Source organism: Bombina bombina, chromosome 6, assembly GCF_027579735.1.
Source record: "Bombina bombina isolate aBomBom1 chromosome 6, aBomBom1.pri, whole genome shotgun sequence".
Taxonomy (NCBI): Eukaryota; Metazoa; Chordata; class Amphibia; order Anura; family Bombinatoridae; genus Bombina; species Bombina bombina.
The window spans coordinates 527,956,529-527,981,038 of NC_069504.1; the positions used below are offsets into that span (position 1 = coordinate 527,956,529).

Below are 24,510 nucleotides of genomic sequence, written 5' to 3' on the forward strand. Positions count from 1 at the left end.
TGGTTCAGAGGATGGACAGCACTTGTTTATTGGTGCTGTCCAATCAGCAAGGACAAACCAGGTTGTGAACCAAAAATGGGCCGGCTTCTAAACTTACATTCTTGCTTTTCAAATAAAGATAGCAAGAGAATTAAGAAAATTTGATAATAGGGGTAAATTAGAAAGTTGCTTAAAATTGCATACTCTATCTGAATCATGGAAGAAATTTTTTTTGGTTCAGTGTCCCTTTAATTTAAAAAAATATACTGCCCTCTGGGCAGGCTTCGCCTAAATAATTGTGATGTATCTGACAGTTTAATACTTTCACTGAAATAGAATTCACTTTTTTTGTCAGTAACTACTGTATAATTTCTCCATTCCTAGTCTCTCTTATTTTCTTAAAAAGTTGGCAACCCTACAGGCCGTTTCATTTTAGAAAATAATATGCTATTTTATTTTTTCCCTTTTGAGTAATTTTGTCTAAAGCTGTAAAATACTGGTATTTTCTGAAAGTGTATGATATGCTATAAAAACAATATACAAACACGGCTTATACTTGCAATGACTAACATAAAAAGAAGCATAATTAATACAGCATACAGTTTGTCATCTGTCATTGGAAAACGCAAGACGTTTATTGCAAGGAAACTTCAAATTCTTTAGCCAGTTACTTAAAGTGACGTCACAGCCGCATTCCCTATCCAATGGCAGGGCAGGGAGTCAGTGACAACTGCTGTCACTTGTCACAGTCCGCCCTTTCTTCGCCAGATGGTGAATGTGATAGATCGAGGTATTCACTGTCCGCAATGGAAGCCCGCTTAACTAGCTGACGATTCATTTATTCCCTCCTCTTTTTCTTGCAATCATTCCTCTAGGGTTTTATTTATTTATTTTGTTCATTTTTATTGGTGTTAATATCAGTTACTAGGAGGCAACATGAAGTTCATCGTGGGCATTGGCGGGTGAGTAAACTTCCCAGGGAAATATGTGCTGCTGGCACATTAATTCAAATGTCCTTGTACTATCTACATGAAGCACAGGGTTAGTGTAAAGCAATTGCTTAGCATTATATCTGCACAATACATACTCATAGCGTTTTGACTACTTTACCTTTGTCTTGCAGCCTGGTTAATACAAATCACAGGGGACTATTATATTGCATGCTATAACCTTATAGGGAATATAGATGTTTATATTACAAGTTATCAAATTGTTTTATTATATGTCAAATTCCTTTGAATCACCTTTTGGTCACCTATTAACTGTGCCATATGTTATCACGTTTATGCTTATCTGAGTTTTCTCTTTCTACAAGTTGCAGTAATGGTATTATTCCTCCTTGTTTATGGCATAAGTTAGAAATTAGTTTTCTCTATAATTAAATAAACGTGTAAAGCATACAATTAACTTTTAATTTACAGCCAATTATAATAATACAAAAATAATAATAAATGATATAGTTTGTATTTATTCTTAAAATAAAATATTACATTTTGGCACTAAGTAAAACACCTTTTTATACAGAATATTGATTCATTTATTCAACTAAAATAGTTTCACTGTTGGTATAATATAAAATGTTATTTGTAAAACATATTTAAAGTTTTTCCAAACAAATGACATTCTTGTAATCAATGTACAGTAAGTCCCCTACTTACAAACTTTCAAGTTGTGAACTTTCAAAGATACAAACATGCAAGTTCCATTTTTGTTCACTCCATGCCAGCCCCTGTAAGCTGTTTTACTATACAAGGTAAGATTAAAAAAAAAAAAATCCTACAGTATTGTTTGTTTTTTTTATGTGCTACTGTACTGTAATTTGTGTGAAAAGTATTATTAAGTGAGGTTTATAATACTTTTCACACAATTTACAATACAGTTGGAGTTGGACTTACAAACAAACTGGACTTACAAACGTGCTCCCGGAATGGAACTCGTTCGTAAGTAGGGGACTTACTGTATATACTGTTAAGCTAAAATCTAGAAAGTAATTAATTTAATGCTAAATTCTGTTGGTAGGATTGAAACATTTAAAATTCACAAATGAATTTTGAGTAATCCATTTGCTAGCTAAATTAATCTATGTTACATGGAAATATTGTTTAATAATAGAACTATCTGGTCTCAAATAATGTAACAGATCCCAGAGACATTTATTTGGTCAGAAGACATTCAAGGTGGTAAGATGATACAATGTGTGTAATATTTATCCTCTGGAAGAGAAGTAGTGATTGAATTCCAATATTTTGTAATGTAAATAGTTCTGTTTTGGTCAGGGAAGTGAAAATGTTGTTTTCTATACTATTGAAGGAACATTGTAATAGAAACATTAATGTTCTACATTAGGGATGGGCAAACTTTTTTTTTTATATAGACGGCTGGTCAGTAAATGAGGCATTGGTTTGGGGCTACATTACATTATAATCACACTTATACTTTTATTTTGAGTCTTAATAGACTTTAATAGAAATATAGGCCTTGATTTATCAAAGGCTTCACCACATTACGGCTGCAGATTCTCACAAGAGAACCTGCCGTCCGTATTTATCAAGCAGCGGTCATCAGACCGCTGCTTCCCTAACTCTTCTCCACCTCTTAGGTGGAGAATTTAAATCTCCCCAATCTCGTCCGACCGGGGACATTGACAGCTTTTGCCCACGCGTAATTGGATGTGCGCGGGCAGGGGGCGGCATTGCATGCGAGCGCAAAATAGCGATTGTGTGCAATGTTAAATTCCACCAGGGGTATTCAGTCCACAAGAGGCAAGCTGCGGCTGACAGTGGCGCATATGTACGCCCCTGTATGCCGTAGCTTCATAAATCGAGCCCATAGAGGTACTTTTATTACCACCAGTGTACACAATTTACAACAGCAAAGGAAAATAGTACATAATGAGATAGGGTCACTAATGCAAACAACAAATGAATGCACAGCAATACAATCTATTTATTTATTGTGTGTGTGTTTAAAATGATCAGTACTGCTATTGTGTCTTTTGGAACTCTTGTGTAAACAAATTAATCTCACTGTGCAACAAATTAATGTGCAGTGCCACATTATGGGCTCGATTTATCAAACAAAAGGAGAATCCTCCTTGTAATTCTCCTATGTGTTCTCCTCACAAAATATATATAAATACATCTTTAGCAATGTATCTGTATGTATCTCTGTTAAAGCCCTTTAGCTGATTTTTTTCTTTCTAACACCTGAGATCTCATATCTTTGAGCCCTTATAACTTTTGTGTGCAATACTTTATAAAAATATTTTTTATTGACAGTGTTATTGTGAGTGTAAGTGTACTTTGTAATGTATTTTGGATGTGTTTTGTGCAATTTTTTTAGTTTCGGAAAACAGTTAACCAAAGCTCTGAGATTGTGGTAATGATTCTAGTGTAAATTTCGCTTAACTTGTAATATCAGCACAATTAAAAAAGGAGAGCAAACAACGGCAAAAACCCTCTGGAAATTGTTTGCGCTCCACTTGTTATCTAGCCCTTAAAGTGAATGTAAATTTTGATGCTAAAGTGCCTGTTTTTTAAAATTTCGATTAAAAACAGGGGCACTTTAATTCATCAAAATTTACATTTCACTCCTGTTGTTGAAAAAAAACTTACCTTTTAATCTTGACAGCAGCTCCAGCTTCCTCCACCCGTTGCAAAGCCTCTTCCTGGGTCTAAAATAAGGAATCCGGCTTCCTCCAATCACGGCGTAGAATCAGACACTGATTCCCCCCGGGGGGGAGCCATGATTGGAGGATGACCTATCCATCATTTCTGACATCAGAAATGGCTTGTGATGACTGGAGGAAGCTGGAGCTACTGTCAAGTTTAAAAGGTAAGTTTTTTTTCACAACAGGAGTGAAATGTAAATTTTGATGAATTAAAGTGCCCCCTGTTTTTAATCGAATTTTTAAAAACCGGGCACTTAAGCATCAAAATTTACATTCACTTTAATATTGTATTCTGTTACTCTTATTTAGCTAATAATTGTGATGTATCTGACAGTTTAATACTTCCACTGTGCCTTAAATGAGAAATAGAATTCACTTTTTTTGTCAGTAACTACTGTATAATTTCTCCATTCCTAGGCTCTCTTATTTTCTTAAAAAGTTGTCAACCCTACAGTCCGTATAATTTTAGAAAATAATATGTTATTTTTTTTTCATTTTGAGTATTTTTGTCTATAATTGTAAAATACTCGGATTTTCTGAAAGTGTATGATATGCTATAAAAATAATATATAAACACGGCTTATACTTGCAATGATTAAAAAAAAAAAAAAGCATAATACAGCATACAATCTTGTGCAACAAAATACCTAAAGTCAATACAAAATAAAGAGTTTGAGCAAATTAGTGCCAGGCAAATGAATATTTGTCATCTGTTATTGGAAAAGCAAGACGTTTATTGCAAGGAAACTTTACATTCTTTAGCCAGTTAGTTGAACTTCACAGCCGCATTCCCTATCCAATGGCAGGACAGGGAGTCAGTGACAACTGCTGTCACTTGTCACAGTCCGCCCTCTCTCCGCCAGATGGTGAATGCGATAGATCGAGTCGTTCATTGTCCGCAATGGAAGCCCGCTTAAAGGGACACTGAACCCAAATTTTTTTCTTTCGTGATTCAGATAGAGCATGCAATTTTGAGCAACTTTCTAATTTACTCATATTATCAAATTTTCTTCATTCCCTTGGTATCTTTATTTGAAAAGCAAGAATGCAAGTTTAGATGCCGGCCCATTTTTGGTGAACAACCTGGGTTTTTCTTGCTGATTGGTGGATTAATTTAACCGACGAATAAACAAGTGCTGTCCAGCATTCTGATCCAAAAAATAGCTTAGATGCCTTCTTTTTCAAATAAAGATAGCAAGAGAATGAATAAAATGTGATAATAGTAGTAAATTAGAAAGTTGCTTAAAATTGCATGCTCTATCTGAATCACAAAAGAAAATGATTGCGTTTAGTGTCCCTTTAACTAGAGAAGCACACCTGTGTGCTCAAATTTATAAAAAAAAAGTTGTTTTTTCTTTGCGTTTTTCCATAGGAGAGCTGAGGAAAACTAAAGGTAAATTTCTCTAGTCGGATTAATATCTGCGCCTTATTTATCACTGAAAATAAGCAACTATTCTACTTATGTCATATATAAACCAATAGAAATATTTATACAGCCCCCCCTAGTAGCTTTGTTAACGCCACTCTTCAACAAGCTGTCATGTAAGAAAATAGATCTATATTTTATAAATATATATTAAATTGATGATCATTAGCACCTGTTTGGTAATAATGTTCAATCATGCACCTGACTATATGACTAGTTTACATAGATTAATTGTTGCTGTTTTGAAGGAAAAGGGTGGTAACACCAAATATTGATTTGATAAAAATAAACAACTAACATTTCTATTTTTGAAACCATTCTTACTTTACAGCAGTTTTTCACACCTGCCTTAAACTTTTGCACAGTACTATATATAACAGTTATTAGGCACTCATCATACTCACAGTCTATGTTTGTTTTTAGATTCATTTTGTCATGCCAAAACATAATTCCTATCCATTTTAAAAGTGTAGAACGTGTTTTGTGTCAATTTACATTTCCTACCTAAAGTTTTTCTTTTTTGTTTTGTTTGTTTTAGTGTCACAAATGGTGGAAAAACAACTTTAACCAACCAGCTAATTAAATGTTTACCCAATTGCTGTGTGGTACACCAGGATGATTTCTTCAAAGTGAGTAGTGATTGAATATATTCATGCACTAACTTTTCCCTTACAAACACATTGAACCAGAAAGACATTTAGGAGTAGGGTTGCCACCTCAGCCATGTTTTCCTGGACACTTATGAGTTACACATGCTGCAGGGAGGAACATGTATTGTGTTTCTGGACAGCACTATTCATATTCCTCCCGGCACACCCTGCAGCATGTGTAACTTATAAGTGTTCTGTATTTTAAGGGATGGGTGGCAACCCTATTTAGGAGCCACTGTGGTTCATAATTCAATATTAAAAGCATAAAGTGACAGATTACAAGATGTTTGCACATTTTTTCCCCCGCTCACACGCTAACTGTGCTTAAAGGTGTGCTAACTTCTTCTTCTACCCATAGACTTCTATGGGGCGCTCTGTAACAAAACCTAATAATTATCGCTCACACACCAGCCTGAAAATGCGTTAGACCAATTGAGCTGAACCCAAAGTGAGTTTGGAATACTTTAGATTCCTATGTTCGTCACATAAAATAAAATGTTGTTTTTATATTTAAATCTATCTATCATCTATCTATCTATCTATCTATCTATCTATCTATCTATCTATCTATCTATCTATCTATCTATATATATATACTGTATATATATATATAAAAAAATGTAAAATATATATCTATACTTATTTATCTATATGGATATACACACATATATACTGTATGTATATATATATATATATATATATATATATATATATATATATATAGAGAGAGAGAGAGAGAGAGAGAGAGATATGTATATATAGAAATGTATATTTAAAAATAAAAGGACATTTTTTTCAATGTAAAGAACATAGGAATTAAAATATTTCTATTCAAAACACATTAAAATTAATTGAAATGTTATTGAATGCTTTAATGTATTTGACTGGGAAGGGCTCATAAGTGTGTGTATATATATATATATATATATACAGTATATATATATATATATATATATATATATATATATATATATATATATATAATGTGTGTATATATATATATATATATATATATATATATATATATATATATATATATATAAAAGAATAAGTAGATCCACATGTGAGGTAGATTAATACATTGGTACTATCGCTGCATCTGTGAACTTCATGTGATTTTTTATATTCTGGCTATATATTTTTTATATTCTGGCTATATATATATATATATATATATATATATATATATATACAGTATATGTGTGTGTGTATATACATATTTACACATATAAACACATACGTACACAGGTATACAAATATATAGACGTGTATACATACACACAAGCACATATTTAGACACACACACACACACACACACATATATATATATATATACTCTATATATATATATATATATATTATATATATATATATAATTACATTGGAATATAATTTTTAACCCTTTTGGGACATGAAACCCAAAGTTTTTCTTTCGTGATTTAGGTAGTGCATACAATTTTAAACAACTTTACTTCTATTATCTAGTTTGCTTCATTCTCTTGGTATCATTTGTTGAAGGATCAGCAATGCACTACTGGTTTCCAACTGAACACATGGGTGAGCCAATGAAAATCGGAATGTATATATATATATATATATATATATATATATATATATATATATATATATATATATATATGTAGCCACCCCAAAGGCAGAAGTTTCCTTCACTTTCCGTGATTTCATTTTTTTAGTGAAAAAATGTCTGCAGGTCATTTTGAAATACAATTCTTTGGAGTTCCTGAGCTTACCTTGATAAACCTTTCAGCAAAGGATAATAAGAGAAGGAAGCGAATTAAATAATAGAAGTAAAATGGAAAGTTGTTTAAAATTGTATGCTCTGTCTAAATCATGAATTGTCTAATTATGTCCCTTTAATAATAATATAATATACTTTTATTAAAAAGTGTATATTTGTGTGTAATACTTTAATGTAATATGTTTTGTGCAATTGTTTTTTTAACCCTTACAGTTTACTTCATGTCTGAAGTCGTGTTAAATATTCTAGCGCAGTTTTGGCTTTCACTCGAGTGCAAACCATAACTTTCAACTCGTAAAACTAGCGCAAGTTACACGTTTGTTATATCCATTGAAAGTATAGGCTGCGCTTGAGCTAAATCGGCCATGCTAACCCTTTTTTGGTTAAGGCTCTTTACCATGGACTTGTAATATCAAATGGGCGCGCTAATGCTTACCGTGCCTGCACTTTCATTAGCTTGCCACTTGTAGTCTGGCCTATAATGTCCAAGCGGTGTAATAAAGGAAGACATTATCTGCTGGTTTCCAGCATATTTACTTATTATTTTAATGGATTTTAACACTTCAGCTGCTAAAGGGGCCCTTTTTTTCTGCAACCAGGTGGATAAAAAGGGAACAAAAAACATGTGCCGTGCAAAATTAAATAATTGTTATGCCCTTTTCCAACCTTTTAAAGTTTGTTTTTATTAAATATGATAAGATAGCCTGCAATTATATCAGTATCCTTGCTTTTTAATGCTAATAGTGTATTGGGTACTTGTAAAGCACAGCTAATCACCCGTAAGGGTCTCAAGGCTCTGCTCATTTTATTGACCTCGGAAGGATGAGGATTGAACTTGCAAGCCTTGGGTTGCTACAGAGTTTAACCACAGTGCCTTTCAGCAACAAATATTTTGATTTTTTTTACCATTATTTTAATTTTCAGAATGTCTGTAGATCTATTTTTTTCATTACATTGGTACAGATTGTTTGTGACATTTATGTATAAGTGTAGTAGATGTGGACAGCGTGGAATTGTTTTTTACTTAAATATGTTTCTGACAGCTGTTACATTTTTTGTTTTTAATTTATTTTCCAGCCCCAAGATCAGATACAAGTTATAGATGGATTTAAGCAGTATGATGGTAAGGAATCATATTAATATATTCATGCACTAATTAGTATACTGTATAGGTAAAGTAAATAATGCAAATGTAACCCTTTTTAATTATATATTATTAGTGACATTTAATTAATTAACACAGCCAGATGATTCAGGACATTAATGTAATAACTTAGCTACTAATAAAATAGCTACTATAAAAAAAAATCATATTCTGTGTAATTCCTAACTGATACAAAGCAGAATTATTATCTGTTTGCTTTGTTTATCATGTTGAAATGAGAGGGGGAAAAAAGCTGTGTGTAGTAAAATAGAACTAAACTCTAGAAGCTCTTTCATCATAATTCTACAAGCATTTGACAGCATTCTTTCAGTGATGTCTCAAATTGACAGTGATGTCTAAAATGTACTGATATTCATTCCTTTCTGCTGAATCTTTCTCTTCTGGGACTTTTGTGTTAGTAAATAACCCCTGGTATAATACACACACAAATCAATTAGCTGGAATGTAAAACTCAGCCTAAAGCATTGTTCTCTGAGGGAAATCACATGATACTTAGCACCTGGTGATCTAAAGCTTTCCTCTCTGTTGAGATTACTTACAAAGTCTTGTCAGTACTGCAAGGTCCCTCAATAATTGTAGAAGGGCAGATTTTAGCCTGAGAGCTGTTCATCACATCCATTTGTTGGTTAATTCCTGCTGCTTCCACCTTAGAAAACATCTCCAAAATGTCCCACTTCCTCCTACAAAACACAACTAAGACTTTAATCCACTCTCTCATCATTTCCCGCCTTGACTATTGCAACTCTATCCTCTCCGGCCTCCCTAGCTGCAGTCTATCTCCCTTACAATCCATAATAAATGCCTCTGCCTGACTGATTTTCCTTACATTTCGCTCCTCATCTGTTGAACTTCTCTGCCATTCCCTTCACTGGCTACCTCTAACCTCCAGTATAAAACACATAATCCTGCCTCTGACAGGCCCTTAAAAACACTAACCCCCCTATATGTCCGACCTCGTTTCCAGATTCTATCCCTCCCGTCACATTCGCTCTACTCATGACCTCCTTCTCTCCTCTTCTCTTGTTACCTCCTCACATTTCCGTCTACAGGACTTCTCCAGATTGGTCCCTATCTTGTGGAACATTCTGCTTCGCTCCACAAGCTTTTCCCCTAGTTTTGAAAGACTCTACTGCTCAGGGATGCATACAATATACACTAACATTTTCATATCTTAGTTCCTCTTTTTTTCATCCCCTTGAACCCCCTTGTAAGCCTACGAGCAAAGCTCTTCATGAGAGCTGATTTACAACAGTGCAACTCTTGGCAGGGCCCTCTATCCCTTTGTTACCTTGCATACTAGACCAATGTTTAAAGCGTTGTGGAATCTGTTGGCCCTTTACAAATAACTGATAATAATACTGTATGTAGGGTTCTGGGCGTGAAGAAGAGACATATACATTGCAAAACAATGCTCATAAAAGCCCCCAAAGATTTTGCGTCATTTCTCTCCATGTTGGCAAGTTTTTGATCATCAGACCCTTAAAATTAAATAGTTAAGAAATTGTAAAACTTTTGTTTATATTGAATATCTTTTAATAATGCATTATTAAAAAAAAATAAAAAATAAACAGCAACAGTAGTCTTATTATACTTAGACCCCTCTATTGCTGTGGCAATCTGTATATCTGTTTAACTTCAAATTTAGTTATCACTGCGCTGGATATGGAAGCGATGATGGATACCATTAATGCTTGGAGGAAAGACCCAGTTAAATTTGAACGCTCGCATGGCATTAACAACAATATGGACACAGCGGAGGAAGTTGAGAAGAGTGAAAAGATTCACATTCTCATTGTGGAAGGCTTCCTCCTCTATACATACAAGTAGGTACTTCCCACATAAATATAAAGGCCTAGGATACAAACAGTATGGATAGTTAATACCGCTTGCATTTTTGCACTCATATTAATATATATGGTGCAATTGGTAGTATAGGACACACTATACTATTCATGTGGGGTAATGCAGGTTTGTAATTTCCCTCAGTTACAGATTTCTATAAGACCCGCACTGTAATTCCTGTCAGATAACACTTGTTTGCAAAACCAATGCAGTACAAATATTTGTCTCAAGTACTGAAGCTTTTGATTACGTTCTTTGCTATACATGCAACATGTTTTGGAATTAAAGTGGTATTTCGGATTGCAAGTGCACCACTTAACCAACAACGTTTAATATGAGTGCAATGAGCCCTTTATATAAGTATTGGGTGTATTAAAAATGCTCTTGCTAAACATTTTAGCCAATAACTTGTAATACCTGATTGTGTGTTACTGATTGATCAACGGTGAGTGCAAAATTAAGTCTACCGTTCTGCTTATATATAAGTTCAATCCATAGTTCAGGCTCTTCAAATAAAAATCTTAGGCAGTTTATTAATAATAATAATGTAAATGATGTGGTAAATAACTGGAACTTAGAGAGCCTTATAAGTTAAATATCTACAAATTGTTGGCTCGAGCTTGGTATCTCAGTCGCTTGACTACATTGCTCTGATATCTCTGTAACCATTACGGCTTTTCTTCAGATATGAGACTGTGCTCTCTAGTGCAGAGCATTCCAAGTCTCGTTCTGGAGTCTCTTCACATATTATAGCTTCTGAACATATTAATGTCTTAGGGGCTCGCCCAAAAATCCAAGGAAGAGCTATTTAAGCTCATGGGGCCGATTTATCAAGCTACGTCAGGCTCCCCGGAAATAGAAGTTATGATTCAGCGGTCTAAAGATCGCTGCTCCATAACTTGTCCGCCTGCTCTGAGGCAGCGGACAGAAATCAACTCGATCCTATACGATCGGGTTGATTGACACCCCCTGCTAGCGGCTGAAATAAAAATGGACTTTTATTGTCTCAACAATCCTCTCATTAATTGCTTTAATGTTTTACGCTTAAATTGTTCTCCCTTGTAATCTGGACCAAGTGTATTATTTACTACACTATAATGTCTAGCCTATTAAAACCAAATAATAGCATTAAAATATTTTCTAAAATCATAGAATTTATCTCCATGTCTTTTTTAAATTCTCAGTAAATAGTTTTTTTGTTGTTGTTATTTTTCATATTCAAAGTAATGTCAGATTGCAATATTTCTGTTTGCATGGCATTTTCTGATCAGTGCACATTTATATGCTTAATTTACCGTTTAACGTGTTTTTTTTCAGACCACTTATTGATGTATTCACTCAATGCTACTTTCTTACCATACCCTATGAAGAATGCAAGAAGAGGAGGAGGTATGTATTTTTTGAGTTATGAAAATGTTTTACTCATAATGAACACACATGGCCCCAAAAGTTTGACATACTATTATTATTATTATTATTATCGGTTATTTGTAGAGGACCAACATATTCTATATGCGGAATACAAGGAACCATTTATAGGGATCAGACGGGTAGAGGGCCCAGCCAAGAGTCGCACTGTTGTAATCAGCTCTAAAGAATGTAATCTACAAACAGCATGGCTCTTAGGCTTACATGCTAAGGGTGTTCAAGGGGATAGCATTGGAGGAGAGGAAACGGTATAAAGAAAGGTTAGTGTAGGTTGTATGCATCCCTGAACAGTAGAGTCTTTAGGGAGCGCTTGAAGTTTTTTATACAATGCTTATAAGACTTATTTTTCTGTACCCATTGCTGGACAAATTGTCCACATTAACTTTGCTTAGTCATGGACAAAATGTACAGCTAATGCGAGGGAATTGGTTGTCTATCTACTCTATCAGGTCAGTGCAGAGCCATACGTTTCTGCTAATCTACTGATCATGATTTCTGTGCTGAGGGTTGCACAGTGACTTTGCTGGGATTAACTTCTTCTAGGAAGAAGAATAACTTCTTAGCATTTTATCACACAATGCATAGTGCAATACAATGCAGAGCAGTGCAAGTCTAATACAAGGTAGCTGCTGCAATACATTATTGTGTCGTGACCCACAACTCTTTGTATATAGCATAATCAATTTTTATTTTTCACCTTAGAGATTTTGAAAGTACTCAAAATATACATTTATATAAAAATAGTCTGTGTCTGTACGTGGAAAGTTTGTGTATAAATTCTACATAGAACAAATACATTTTTTTCTCCTATAAGATTAAAAATGTCTGGCTTAACAATAAGAGAATATGAAGTTATTAAATAAAGGGTTATTGAACGTCAATGTATATAAACAATATACAAAATAAAATATATTTACTGCTTAATATTAGATAAAGATAAGACAAACAACTATATGTACTTAGATTTATATACCTTGTTGATGTTTTTAAATGTAAATGCAGAGGCGTAACTAGAAACCACAGGGCCCAGGTGCAAGAATCTAAGAAGGGCCCACCCCCACCAAAAAAGTGAATTTGATACATATCTTTTTTTTAACATTTAACACAGAATTTTTTTATTATTTTATTTTTATTTTCGTTTTCAAATGCTTTATTGAACGTTGTCAAAGAAATACATAGCAAAAACATAAAGAAATCTCACAACTTGACATTGTTTGATATAGGGGAAAAAAGAAAAAAAAAATCAAGAAATAAAGAAAATAAAGAAAATAGAGAAAAAATGCAAATGTAAATTCAGCTTCATTACAATTATTCTAGTATGGTCGTAGTGATTAACCTCGAGGTTGGTTATAATAGTTGGATTAGGTGTGAAGTACCGTTCAGCCAATATCAAAGAGTAAGAAATAACTTACCGCTAGATTTGGAGTTTTGTCGGTAACGACCCGAAAAACTAACGCCAGCTTTTTTCTGGCCGCACCATAAAAATAACTCTGGTATTGAGAGTCCACATAAAGGCTGCGTTAGGCTCCAAAAAAGGAGCGTAGAGCATTTTTAACGCAGCTTCAACTCTCGATACCAGAGTTGCTTACGGACGCGGCCAGCCTCAAAAACGTGCTCGTGCACGATTCCCCCATAGGAAACAATGGGGCTGTTTGAGCTGAAAAAAAAACAAACACCTGCAAAAAAGCCGCGTTCAGCTCCTAACGCAGCCCCATTGTTTGCTATGCGGTAACCCTTCCTACGTCTGCACTTAACACTCTAACATGTACCCCGAGTCTAAACACCCCTAACCTTACACTTATTAACCCCTAATCTGCCGCCCCCGCTATCGCTGACCCCTGCATATTATTATTAACCCCTAATCTGCCGCTCCGTAAACCGCCGCTACTTACATTATCCCTATGTACCCCTAATCTGCTGCCCTAACATCGCCGACCCCTATATTATATTTATTAACCCCTAATCTGCCCCCCACAACGTCGCCTCCACCTGCCTACACTTATTAACCCCTAATCTGCCGACCGGACCTAAGCGCTACTATAATAAAGTTATTAACCCCTAATCCGCATCACTAACCCTATCATAAATAGTATTAACCCCTAATCTGCCCTCCCTAACATCGCCGAAACCTAACTTCAATTATTAACCCCTAATCTGCCGACCGAATCTCGCCGCTATTCTAATAAATGTATTAACCCCTAAAGCTAAGTCTAACCCTAATACTAACACCCCCCTAAGTTAAATATAATTTAAATCTAACGAAATTAATTAACTCTTATTAAATAAATTATTCCTATTTAAAGCTAAATACTTACCTGTAAAATAAATCCTAATATAGCTACAATATAAATTATAATTATATTATAGCTATTTTAGGATTAATATTTATTTTACAGGTAACTTTGTATTTATTTTAACCATGTACAATAGCTATTAAATAGTTAAGAACTATTTAATAGCTGAAATAGTTAAAATAATTACAAATTTACCTGTAAAAGAAATCCTAACCTAAATTACAAATAAACCTAACACTAGACTATCAATAAATTAATTAAATAAACTACCTACAATTACCTACAATTAACCTAACACTACACTATCAAAAAATTAATTAAATACAATTGCTACAAATAAATACAATTAAATAAACTAGGTAAAGTACAAAAAATAAAAAAGAACTAAGTTACAAAAAATAAAAAAATATTTACAAACATAAGAAAAATATTACAACAATTTTAAACTAATTACACCTACTCTAAGCCCCCTAATAAAATAACAAAGCCCCCCAAAATAAAAAAATGCCCTACCCTATTCTAAATTACTAAAGTTCAAAGCTCTTTTACCTTACCAGCCCTGAACAGGGCCCTTTGTGGGGCATGCCCCAAGAAATACAGCTCTTTTGCCTGTAAAAAAAAACATACAATACCCCCCCCCCCCCCAACATTACAACCCACCACCCACATACCCCTAATCTAACCCAAACCCCCCTTAAATAAACCTAACACTAAGCCCCTGAAGATCTTCCTACCTTATCTTCACCATACCAGGTTCACCGATCCGTCCTGAAGAGCTCCTCCGATGTCCTGATCCAAGCCCAAGCGGGGGGCTGAAGAGGTCCATGATCCGGCTGAAGTCTTCATCCAAGCGGGGCAGAAGAGGTCTTCCATCCGATTGAAGTCTTCATCCAAGCGGCATCCATCCGGAGCGAAGCAGCAGCATCCTGAAGACCTCCACCGTGGAACATCCATCCTGGCCGACGACTGAACGACGAATGACGGTTCCTTTAAATGACGTCATCCAAGATGGCGTCCCTCGAATTCTGATTGGCTGATAGGATTCTATCAGCCAATCGGAATTAAGGTAGGAATATTCTGATTGGCTGATGGAATCAGCCAATCAGAATCAAGTTCAATCCGATTGGCTGATCCAATCAGCCAATCAGATTGAGCTTGCATTCTATTGGCTGATCGGAACAGCCAATAGAATGCAAGCTCAATCTGATTGGCTGATCGGATCAGCCAATCGGATTGAACTTGATTCTGATTGGATGATTCCATCAGCCAATCAGAATATTCCTACCTTAATTCCGATTGGCTGATAGAATCCTATCAGCCAATCGGAATTCGAGGGACGCCATCTTGGATGACGTCATTTAAAGGAACCGTCATTCGTCGTTCAGTCGTCGGCCAGGATGGATGTTCCGCGGTGGAGGTCTTCAGGATGCTGCCGCTTCGCTCCGGATGGATGCCGCTTGGATGAAGACTTCAATCGGATGGAAGACCTCTTCTGCCCCGCTTGGATGAAGACTTCAGCCGGATCATGGACCTCTTCAGCCCCCCGCTTGGGCTTGGATCAGGACATCGGAGGAGCTCTTCAGGACGGATCGGTGAACCTGGTATGGTGAAGATAAGGTAGGAAGATCTTCAGGGGCTTAGTGTTAGGTTTATTTAAGGGGGGTTTGGGTTAGATTAGGGGTATGTGGGTGGTGGGTTGTAATGTTGGGGGGGGGGGGGTATTGTATGTTTTTTTTTACAGGCAAAAGAGCTGTATTTCTTGGGGCATGCCCCACAAAGGGCCCTGTTCAGGGCTGGTAAGGTAAAAGAGCTTTGAACTTTAGTAATTTAGAATAGGGTAGGGCATTTTTTTTATTTTGGGGGGCTTTGTTATTTTATTAGGGGGCTTAGAGTAGGTGTAATTAGTTTAAAATTGTTGTAATATTTTTCTTATGTTTGTAAATATTTTTTTATTTTGTGTAACTTAGTTCTTTTTTATTTTTTGTACTTTAGCTAGTTTATTTAATTGTATTTATTTGTAGCAATTGTATTTAATTAATTTATTGATAGTGTAGTGTTAGGTTAATTGTAGGTAATTGTAGGTAGTTTATTTAATTAATTTATTGATAGTCTAGTGTTAGGTTTATTTGTAACTTAGGTTAGGATTTCTTTTACAGGTAAATTTGTAATTATTTTAACTATTTTAGCTATTAAATAGTTCTTAACTATTTAATAACTATTGTACATGGTTAAAATAAATACAAAGTTACCTGTAAAATAAATATAAATCCTAAAATAGCTATAATATAATTATAATTTATATTGTAGCTATATTAGGATTTATTTTACAGGTAAGTATTTAGCTTTAAATAGGAATAATTTATTTAATAAGAGTTAATTAATTTCGTTAGATTTAAATTATATTTAACTTAGGGGGGTGTTAGTATTAGGGTTAGAATTAGCTTTAGGGGTTAATACATTTATTAGAATAGCGGCGAGATTCGGTCGGCAGATTAGGGGTTAATAATTGAAGTTAGGTGTCGGCGATGTTAGGGAGGGCAGATTAGGGGTTAATACTATTTATGATAGGGTTAGTGAGGCGGATTAGGGGTTAATAACTTTATTATAGTAGCGCTCAGGTCCGGTCGGCAGATTAGGGGTTAATAAGTGTAGGCAGGTGGAGGCGACGTTGAGGGGGGGCAGATTAGGGGTTAATAAATATAATATAGGGGTCGGCGGTGTTAGGGGCAGCACATTAGGGGTACATAAGGATAACGTAGGTGGCGGCGCTTTGCGGTCGTCAGATTAGGGGTTAATAAGTGTAGGCAGGTGGAGGCGACGTTGAGGGGGGCAGATTAGGGGTTAATAAATATAATACAGGGGTCGGCGGTGTTAGGGGCAGCAGATTAGGGGTACATAAGGATAACGTAGGTGGCGGTCGGCAGATTAGGGGTTAAAAATGTTTTTAGAGTGTCGGCGATGTGGGGGGACCTCGGTTTAGGGGTACATAGGTAGTTTATGGGTATTAGTGTACTTTAGAGCACAGTAGTTAAGAGCTTTATAAACCGGCGTTAGCCCAGAAAGCTCTTAACTACTGACTTTTTTCCTGCGGCTGGAGTTTTGTCGTTAGATGTCTAACGCTCACTTCAGAAACGACTCTAAATACCGGAGTTATAAAAATCCCATTGAAAAGATAGGATACGCAATTTACGTAAGGGGATCTGCGGTATGGAAAAGTCGCGGCTGAAAAGTGAGCGTTAGACCCTATTTTGAGTGACTCCAAATACCGGCGGTAGCCTAAAACCAGCGTTAGGAGCCTCTAACGCTGGTTTTCACGGCTACCGCCAAACTCCAAATCTAGGCCTATGTGTTGGAGGATGTGAACCTCCACATTGATATAATGAATTGACCCTACTGTATATATGCAGTAAGAAAGTTAGGTTTATAAAAGTCAGAAGTGGGTGTGTCTTTGTGCGGTCCAGTTCAGGAGGTGTGCAAGAGGGTAGGTACCGGCTATTGACATATTCCTCCCATAGGAAAGATATGTTGTGGAAATCATCAATTCGTTTAGCAGAATTTTTTTTTTAATCAGATTACATGTCTGCTAAAGGAGGTACCCTGTGCCCACAGTCTGTGAGATTGTCTGACCACCTATTACTGTATATAGTGACACTGTTTAACCCACCAGTACTGTATATAGTGAGTTAGTTAGTCTGTAATCTGCCGGTGAGATGATTGGCCTGACCCTACCCGCCCCAGTACTTTATAAAGTGACCACAGTAGTCTATGACATAGTCCAGCCCGCCCGTACTATATATAGTGGTACTGTATAGTGACACTGTTTAACGCATCCCCCCATGCTGTATTAACAAGGTCTGTAATTTGCTGGTTCCACAAACATACACACACACACATACATGCATAAATATACACACAGTCACATACACACATACACACCAATTGGTAAAACAGAAAGACTAACCCCTGTAGTCAGAGACACTAGTGAAACATCATGTCACACTCACATGATATCAGTTTTTGAAGCCACCCTTGGCGGCCCAGTTGCAATTGCAACCTCTGCACCCCCAGTAGTTTCGCCCATGTGTAAATGTTTTTCTATGTGAATGGTATAAATTTTATCAGATAATGTATAAATGTGTAGCAGAAATTGTTACTTTAAGAGTTAACAGGAAGAGGTGTATTTAGGGTTATTTAAGAAGCATAGGGACACAGTTGTGTATCCCTGATAAAGTGCCGAATAGGCAGGAAACGAGTCAGATGAGCAGCTGAAATTTGGCTGAAATGGTGATGTACTATTTTAGATGTACTTCAATAAAAAGTGAACTTTTACTAAAGAAACCTTTTGCTCGAACTGTCTCTGTCTATACTGAATGTTGATCAAGTCTAATACAAGGTAGCTGCTACAATACTATTCCATTTTTGAGTCATGACCCACCTCTCTGTTTATAACATAATCAATTTTTATAGAGCTATTCCAAAAAGGTTGCATGCTTATGTAGAAATGTATTCCTCATTATATATAAAGGGGGAAAAACAGATAAAGAGCAAAACTTTGTTTCCAACATGAAGTTGCCTGTTTATAGAACCTCAGTGGCATTGACAAAAAACAAATATTTTCAGAGTTATACAGGAAGTGGGGACAATATAAATAATGAAAATATCACAATCTCAAACTGTTTAATTTCCCTTTAAGCACCACATTTAAACATAAAAGCATAAAATTAGTGTATTTATTTATTATGCTTTTGCTGAGAAACACCTACACAGAGATTACGAGTTTGGCGTTAGGTAAAAAGCAGCGTTGGGACCTCTCAACGCTGCTTTTTAAGGCTAACGCTGGTATTACGAGTCTGACAGGTAGAGGCTCACCGCTCACTTTTCTTCCGCGACTCGAGGCTACCGCAAATCCCCTTACGTCAATTGCGTATCCTATCTTTTTAATGGGATTTGCCTAACACTGGTATTACGAATCTTGGAAGAAGTGAGCGGTAGACCCTCTCCTGTCAAGACTTCGACCGCATTTAAAAGTCAGTAGTTAAGAGTTTTATGAGCTAACGCCGGAACATAAAACTCTTAACTAAAGTGCTACAATGTACACTAACACCCATAAACTACCTATTAACCCCTAAACCGAGGCCCCCCACATCGCAAACACTAAAATAAATTTTTTAACCCCTAATCTACATTATCTATGAACCCCTAATCTGCTGCCCCTAACATCGCCGGCACCTACATTATATTTATTAACCCCTAATCTGCCACCCCCAACGTCTCCGCTACTATATTAAAGTTATTAACCCCTAAACCTAAGTCTAAACCTAACCCCCCCTAACTTAAATATAATTTAAATTAAACGAAATACATTTAACATAATTAAATAAATTAATCCTATTTAAAACTAAATACTTACCTATAAAATAAATCCTAAGCTAGCTACAATATAACTAATAGTTACATTGTAGCTAGCTTAGGATTTATATTTATTTTACAGGCAACTTTGTATTTATTTTAACTAGGTAGAATAGTTATTAAATAGTTATTAACTATTTAATAACTACCTAGCTAAAATAAGTACAAAATTACCTGTAAAATAAATCCTAACCTAAATTACAATTACACCTAACACTACACTATCATTAAATAAATTACCTAAACTACCTACAATTAATTACAATTAAATTCAATAAACTAAATTACGAGAAAAAAAAACACACTAAATTACAGAAAATAAAAAAAGAATTACAAGAATTTTAAACTAATTACACCTAATCTAATCCCCCTAATAAAATAAAAACGCCCCCTAAAATAATAAAATTTCCCTACCCTATACTAAATTATAAATAGCCCTTAAAAGGGCCTTTTGCGGGGCATTGCCCCAAAGTAATCAGCTCTTTTACCTGTAAAAGAAAAATACAATACCCCCCAACATTAAAACCCACCACCCACACACCCCTACTCTAAAACCCACCCAATCCCCCCTTAAAAAAATCTAACACTAACCCCCTGAAGATCACCCTACCTTGAGCCGTCTTCACCCAGCCGGGCACAAGTGGTCCTCCATACGGCAGAAGTCTTCATCCGATCGGGACAGAAGAGGTCCTCCAGACGGCAGAAGGCTTCATCCAAGCAGCATCTTCTATCTCCATCCTTCCGGAGCGGAGCCATCTTCAATCCAGCCGACGCAGAGCCATCCTCTTCAAACGAGTCCTAACGAAGAATGAAGGTTCCTTTAAATGACGTCATCCAAGATGGCATCCCTTGAATTCCGATTGGCTGATTGGAACAGCCAATAGAATGCCAGTTCAATCCTATTGGCTGATTGCATCAGCCAATAGGATTTTTCCTACCTTAATTCCGATTGGCTGATAGAATCCTATCAGCCAATCGGAATTCAAGGGATGCCATCTTGGATGATGTCATTTAAAGGAACCTTCATTCTTCATTAGGACGTCGTTTGAAGAGGATGGCTTTGCGTCGGCTGGATTGAAGATGGCTCCGCTCCGGAAGGATGAAGATAGAAGATGCCGCTTGGATGAAGCCTTCTGCTGTCTGGAGGACCTCTTCTGCCCCGATTGGATGAAGACTTCTGCCGTATGCAGGACCACTTGTGCACGGCTGGGTGAAGACGGCTCAAGGTAGGTTGATCTTCAGGGGATTAGTGTTAGATATTTTTAAGGGGGGATTGGGTGGGTTTTAGAGTAGGGGTGTGTGGGTGGTGGGTTTTAATGTTGGGGGGGCATTGTATTTTTATTTTACAGGTAAAAGAGCTGATTACTTTGGGGCAATGCCCCGCAAAAGGCCCTTTTAAGGGCTATTTGTAATTTAGTATAGGGTAGGGAAATTTTTATTATTTTGGGGGCTTTTTTATTTTATTAGGGGGATTAGATTAGGTGTAATTAGTTTAAAATTCTTGTAATTCTTTTTTATTTTCTGTAATTTAGTGTTTTTTTTTTTCGTAATTTAGTTTATTGAATTTAATTGTAATTAATTGTAGGTTGTTTAGGTAATTTATTTAATGATAGTGTAGTGTTAGATGTAATTGTAACTTAGGTTAGGATTTATTTTACAGGTAATTTTGTACTTATTTTAGCTAGGTAGTTATTAAATTGTTTATAACTATTTAAAAACTATTCTACCTAGTTAAAATAAATACAAAGTTGCCTGTAAAATAAATATAAATCCTAAGCTATCTACAATGTAACTATTAGTTATATTGTAGCTATCTTAGGGTTTATTTTATAGGTAAGTATTTAGTTTTAAATAGGATTAATTTATTTAATTATGTTAAATGTATTTCGTTTAATTTAAATTATATTTAAGTTAGGGGGGGTTAGACTTAGGGTTAGACTTAGGTTTAGGGGTTAATAAATTTATTATAGTAGCGGCGACGTTGGGGTCGGAAGATTAGGGGTTAATAAATGTAGGTAGGTGTTGGCGACGTTGGGGGTGGCAGATTAGGGGTTAATAAAATTTAACTAGTGTTTGCGAGGCGGGAGTGCGGCGGTTTAGGGGTTAATACATTTATTAAAGTGGCGGCGATGTCCGGTCAGCAGATTAGGGGTTAATAATTGTAGGTAGGTGGCGGCGACGTTGGGGGCGGCAGATTAGGGGTTTATAAGTATAATGTAGGTGGCGGCGATGTTGGGGGCAGTAGATTAGGGGTTCATAGGGATAATGTAGGTGGTGGCGGTGTCCGGAGCGGCAGGTTAGGGGTTAATAATATAATGTAGGTGTCAGCGATAGCGGGGGCGGCAGATTAGGGTTTAATAAGTGTAAGATTAGGGGTGTTTAGACTCGGGGTTCATGTTAGGGTGTTAGGTGTAGACATATTTTTTATTTTCCCATAGGAAACAATGGGGCTGCGTTAGAAGCTGGACGCTGCTTTTTTGCAGGTGTTAGGTTTTTTTCCAGCCAGCTCAGCCCCATTGTTTCCTATGGGGAAATCGTGCACGAGCACGTTTAGCCAGCTTACCGCTACCGTAAGCAACGCTGGTATTGAGGTGAGATGTGGAGCTAAATTCTGCTCTATGCTCACCTTTTTGCAGCTAACGCCAGGTAGATATGTTAATTAAATGCTATTGATAAAAAGTGTATTTGGAGTAGTTTGTTAGTAACAGGCATAGAAAATATTTACTTACAGTGGCCCTTTAATATTTACTTGTTTGCTACTATCACATTTAGGCAGAGATGAAACCACCTGGACCAGTATGTAGTATATGAGCTAACTTGCAAGATTTTTTATTCTCAAGGGATTGAGGAAGGTGCTACCGTGCATGTACCGTTCACTGTAGTCAAAAGCACAAAACATTCCTGATGATGACTGAAGTGCTCCATTATTGTGCTTTAGCACTTCCGTCCAATCTCAGGCTCTATAGGTTCAAGTGATGCAGCCAATCAGACTCTATTGTCACTCCTTAAAAATGTTGAATGATGACACTGGACTACAGGCAGCATGGAAGCTAATGTTTTATTTAAAATAAAAACAAACATATTATGCCAAAAATTTAGTGTTTCACTTCCATGTTTCTTTAAAAATTGACAGCATTACATTTGTGCTTTGCAGAATACTTTTGCATGGTATTTTTGCCGTTTGGTTTAGCTGAACCTCCAATCCACTATACAGAGAATTTGTGTGTGTGGAGGGTGATCTGGTCACACTTACATTTATTTTATTTTATTTGCATAAATCTATTATTATTTCTTAGCAAATGTCTCTCAATGTGGTTTAACCAAATAAACTGAACCTTATTAAGTCATCTGTTTTAGTCAGAAAAAAGTCCCCATATTCTAGCCTGATTTCCAGTGGGATTCCTAGGTGCTGTACTGTACAAATTATACACAAACAACTTGAAATAATGTTTCTATCCTGACTATATATTCTGTTTAACAGCTCCAGAAACTACACTATCCCAGATCCACCGGGACTTTTTGATGGTCATGTGTGGCCAATGTACATTAAACATAAGAATAAAATGGAAGCACTAAATGTGAATGTTGGTAGGTACACAATTTTGTTTACTTTCTATGGTGAATGTGGAAATCTAAGTACTGAATGCATTTGGTTCAGTTATATTACATTATGTTTATATTTATTTATTTCCAGAACAATTGGATGGAACAGAATCAAAGGAACAGTTGTTGAACAGGGTGTCTGCAGATATCTTGAATTTGATAAACAAGGTAACTGGCGCTGTGTTGAATTTTAGCTACCCACATCCATAACAGTCCAAATGAACAGATGTTCTTTAGCTTCTTTAATTGTTTTAGCTATTTTGTTAAAGATGACCATTTAAAGATGATATGCAGATAAGATTAGTGTAATATCGTATTGTCTGTTGCCATTTTAGGGTAAACCTCTAACATCTGGTTTCTTTTGTTAGGCATGAATAGGGGAACTCAGCTGAAACTTAGGGTCCCTGTTTATGGGACCAAGACAAAGAGAGTTTAGCTAGAGGCAGTAGTATATAACAGGTTAGGGGAGGCAAGAGACAGAGGCCTAGTTTCCATTGCTGTTGTAAACAGGTGGTAACAAGTATCTCCATTAACGTCTATGGAACCTGTTGGCGCTCTACAAACACCTGATAATAATAATAATGGAGATGTTATGTGTTATCACAACTTAACACTGTTTTCAACAGCAATAGAAAAGTGGCCTAAGTGTGTTAATGACACTAGAGCAAAATGTCAAGATAGTCGTGGTTAAAGAAGTAATTAGATTTTCAAGCAGTTTTCATTAATATGAAAGATGTCCACTACAAAACATACACAAGTAACTGTGACATTCTGAAATATTTGTTTTTAGCAACTAATTTTTAGTTTTATACAAACACACTGAACTGTGAGCTGAAATATAGAATTGCAGTACTGCCCAATCCCACTAAAAAATATAAGCATCTTCTTTAAAAAATAAAGTCTAAAAAATATCTATTTTCTGCTTGCATTGTAAGTTTTTTTCATTTTTTTTTTCATTTTTTTTTTCAGGTGTGAATGAAAATGTGAATTGTATTTGAACGCTACTACAAAACATGCCTTAATAAATATTTTTATTTTTGATGTTCCGCCATTTCTACTTTATTTGTTTTTTCTTTTAAAAAAAAAATAGAATTACATAGGTGTGCCTATTCGTTGTATTTTCAACTTAATCTTTAAGGGACAATGAAGTCAAAGTAAACTTTTATGATTCAGATAGAGCTTGCAGTTTTAAGACACTTTCCAATTTATTTCCATTATCAAAGTTTGCACAATCTTGTTATATACACACTCTCTAGAGAACAAGATCCTACTGAGCATGTACACA

General features: G+C 35.7%; 1 protein-coding gene across 1 annotated transcript; it reads left to right on the top strand.

The window, feature by feature from the left end:
• Nucleotides 1-727: 727 nt before the first annotated feature.
• Nucleotides 728-24,271, top strand: LOC128663224 (nicotinamide riboside kinase 2). Its single transcript, XM_053717443.1, has 8 exons — nt 728-941; nt 5,614-5,704; nt 8,562-8,607; nt 10,295-10,472; nt 11,809-11,880; nt 23,104-23,210; nt 23,317-23,393; nt 24,195-24,271. Exons 1-8 carry the CDS (start codon nt 916-918, stop codon nt 24,198-24,200), a joined length of 603 nt encoding a protein of 200 aa, XP_053573418.1. The 5' UTR covers nt 728-915; the 3' UTR covers nt 24,201-24,271.
• The last annotated feature ends 239 nt before the right edge of the window (nt 24,272-24,510 follow it).

Coding starts and splice junctions, on each gene's coding strand:
- LOC128663224 (XM_053717443.1), top strand. CDS start 916: ATGAAGTTCATCGTGGGCATTGGCGG. Junction 8,608..10,294: donor TGGATTTAAGCAGTATGATG/GTAAGGAATCAT, acceptor CTTCAAATTTAG/TTATCACTGCGCTGGATATG. Junction 23,211..23,316: donor AGCACTAAATGTGAATGTTG/GTAGGTACACAA, acceptor ATTTATTTCCAG/AACAATTGGATGGAACAGAA.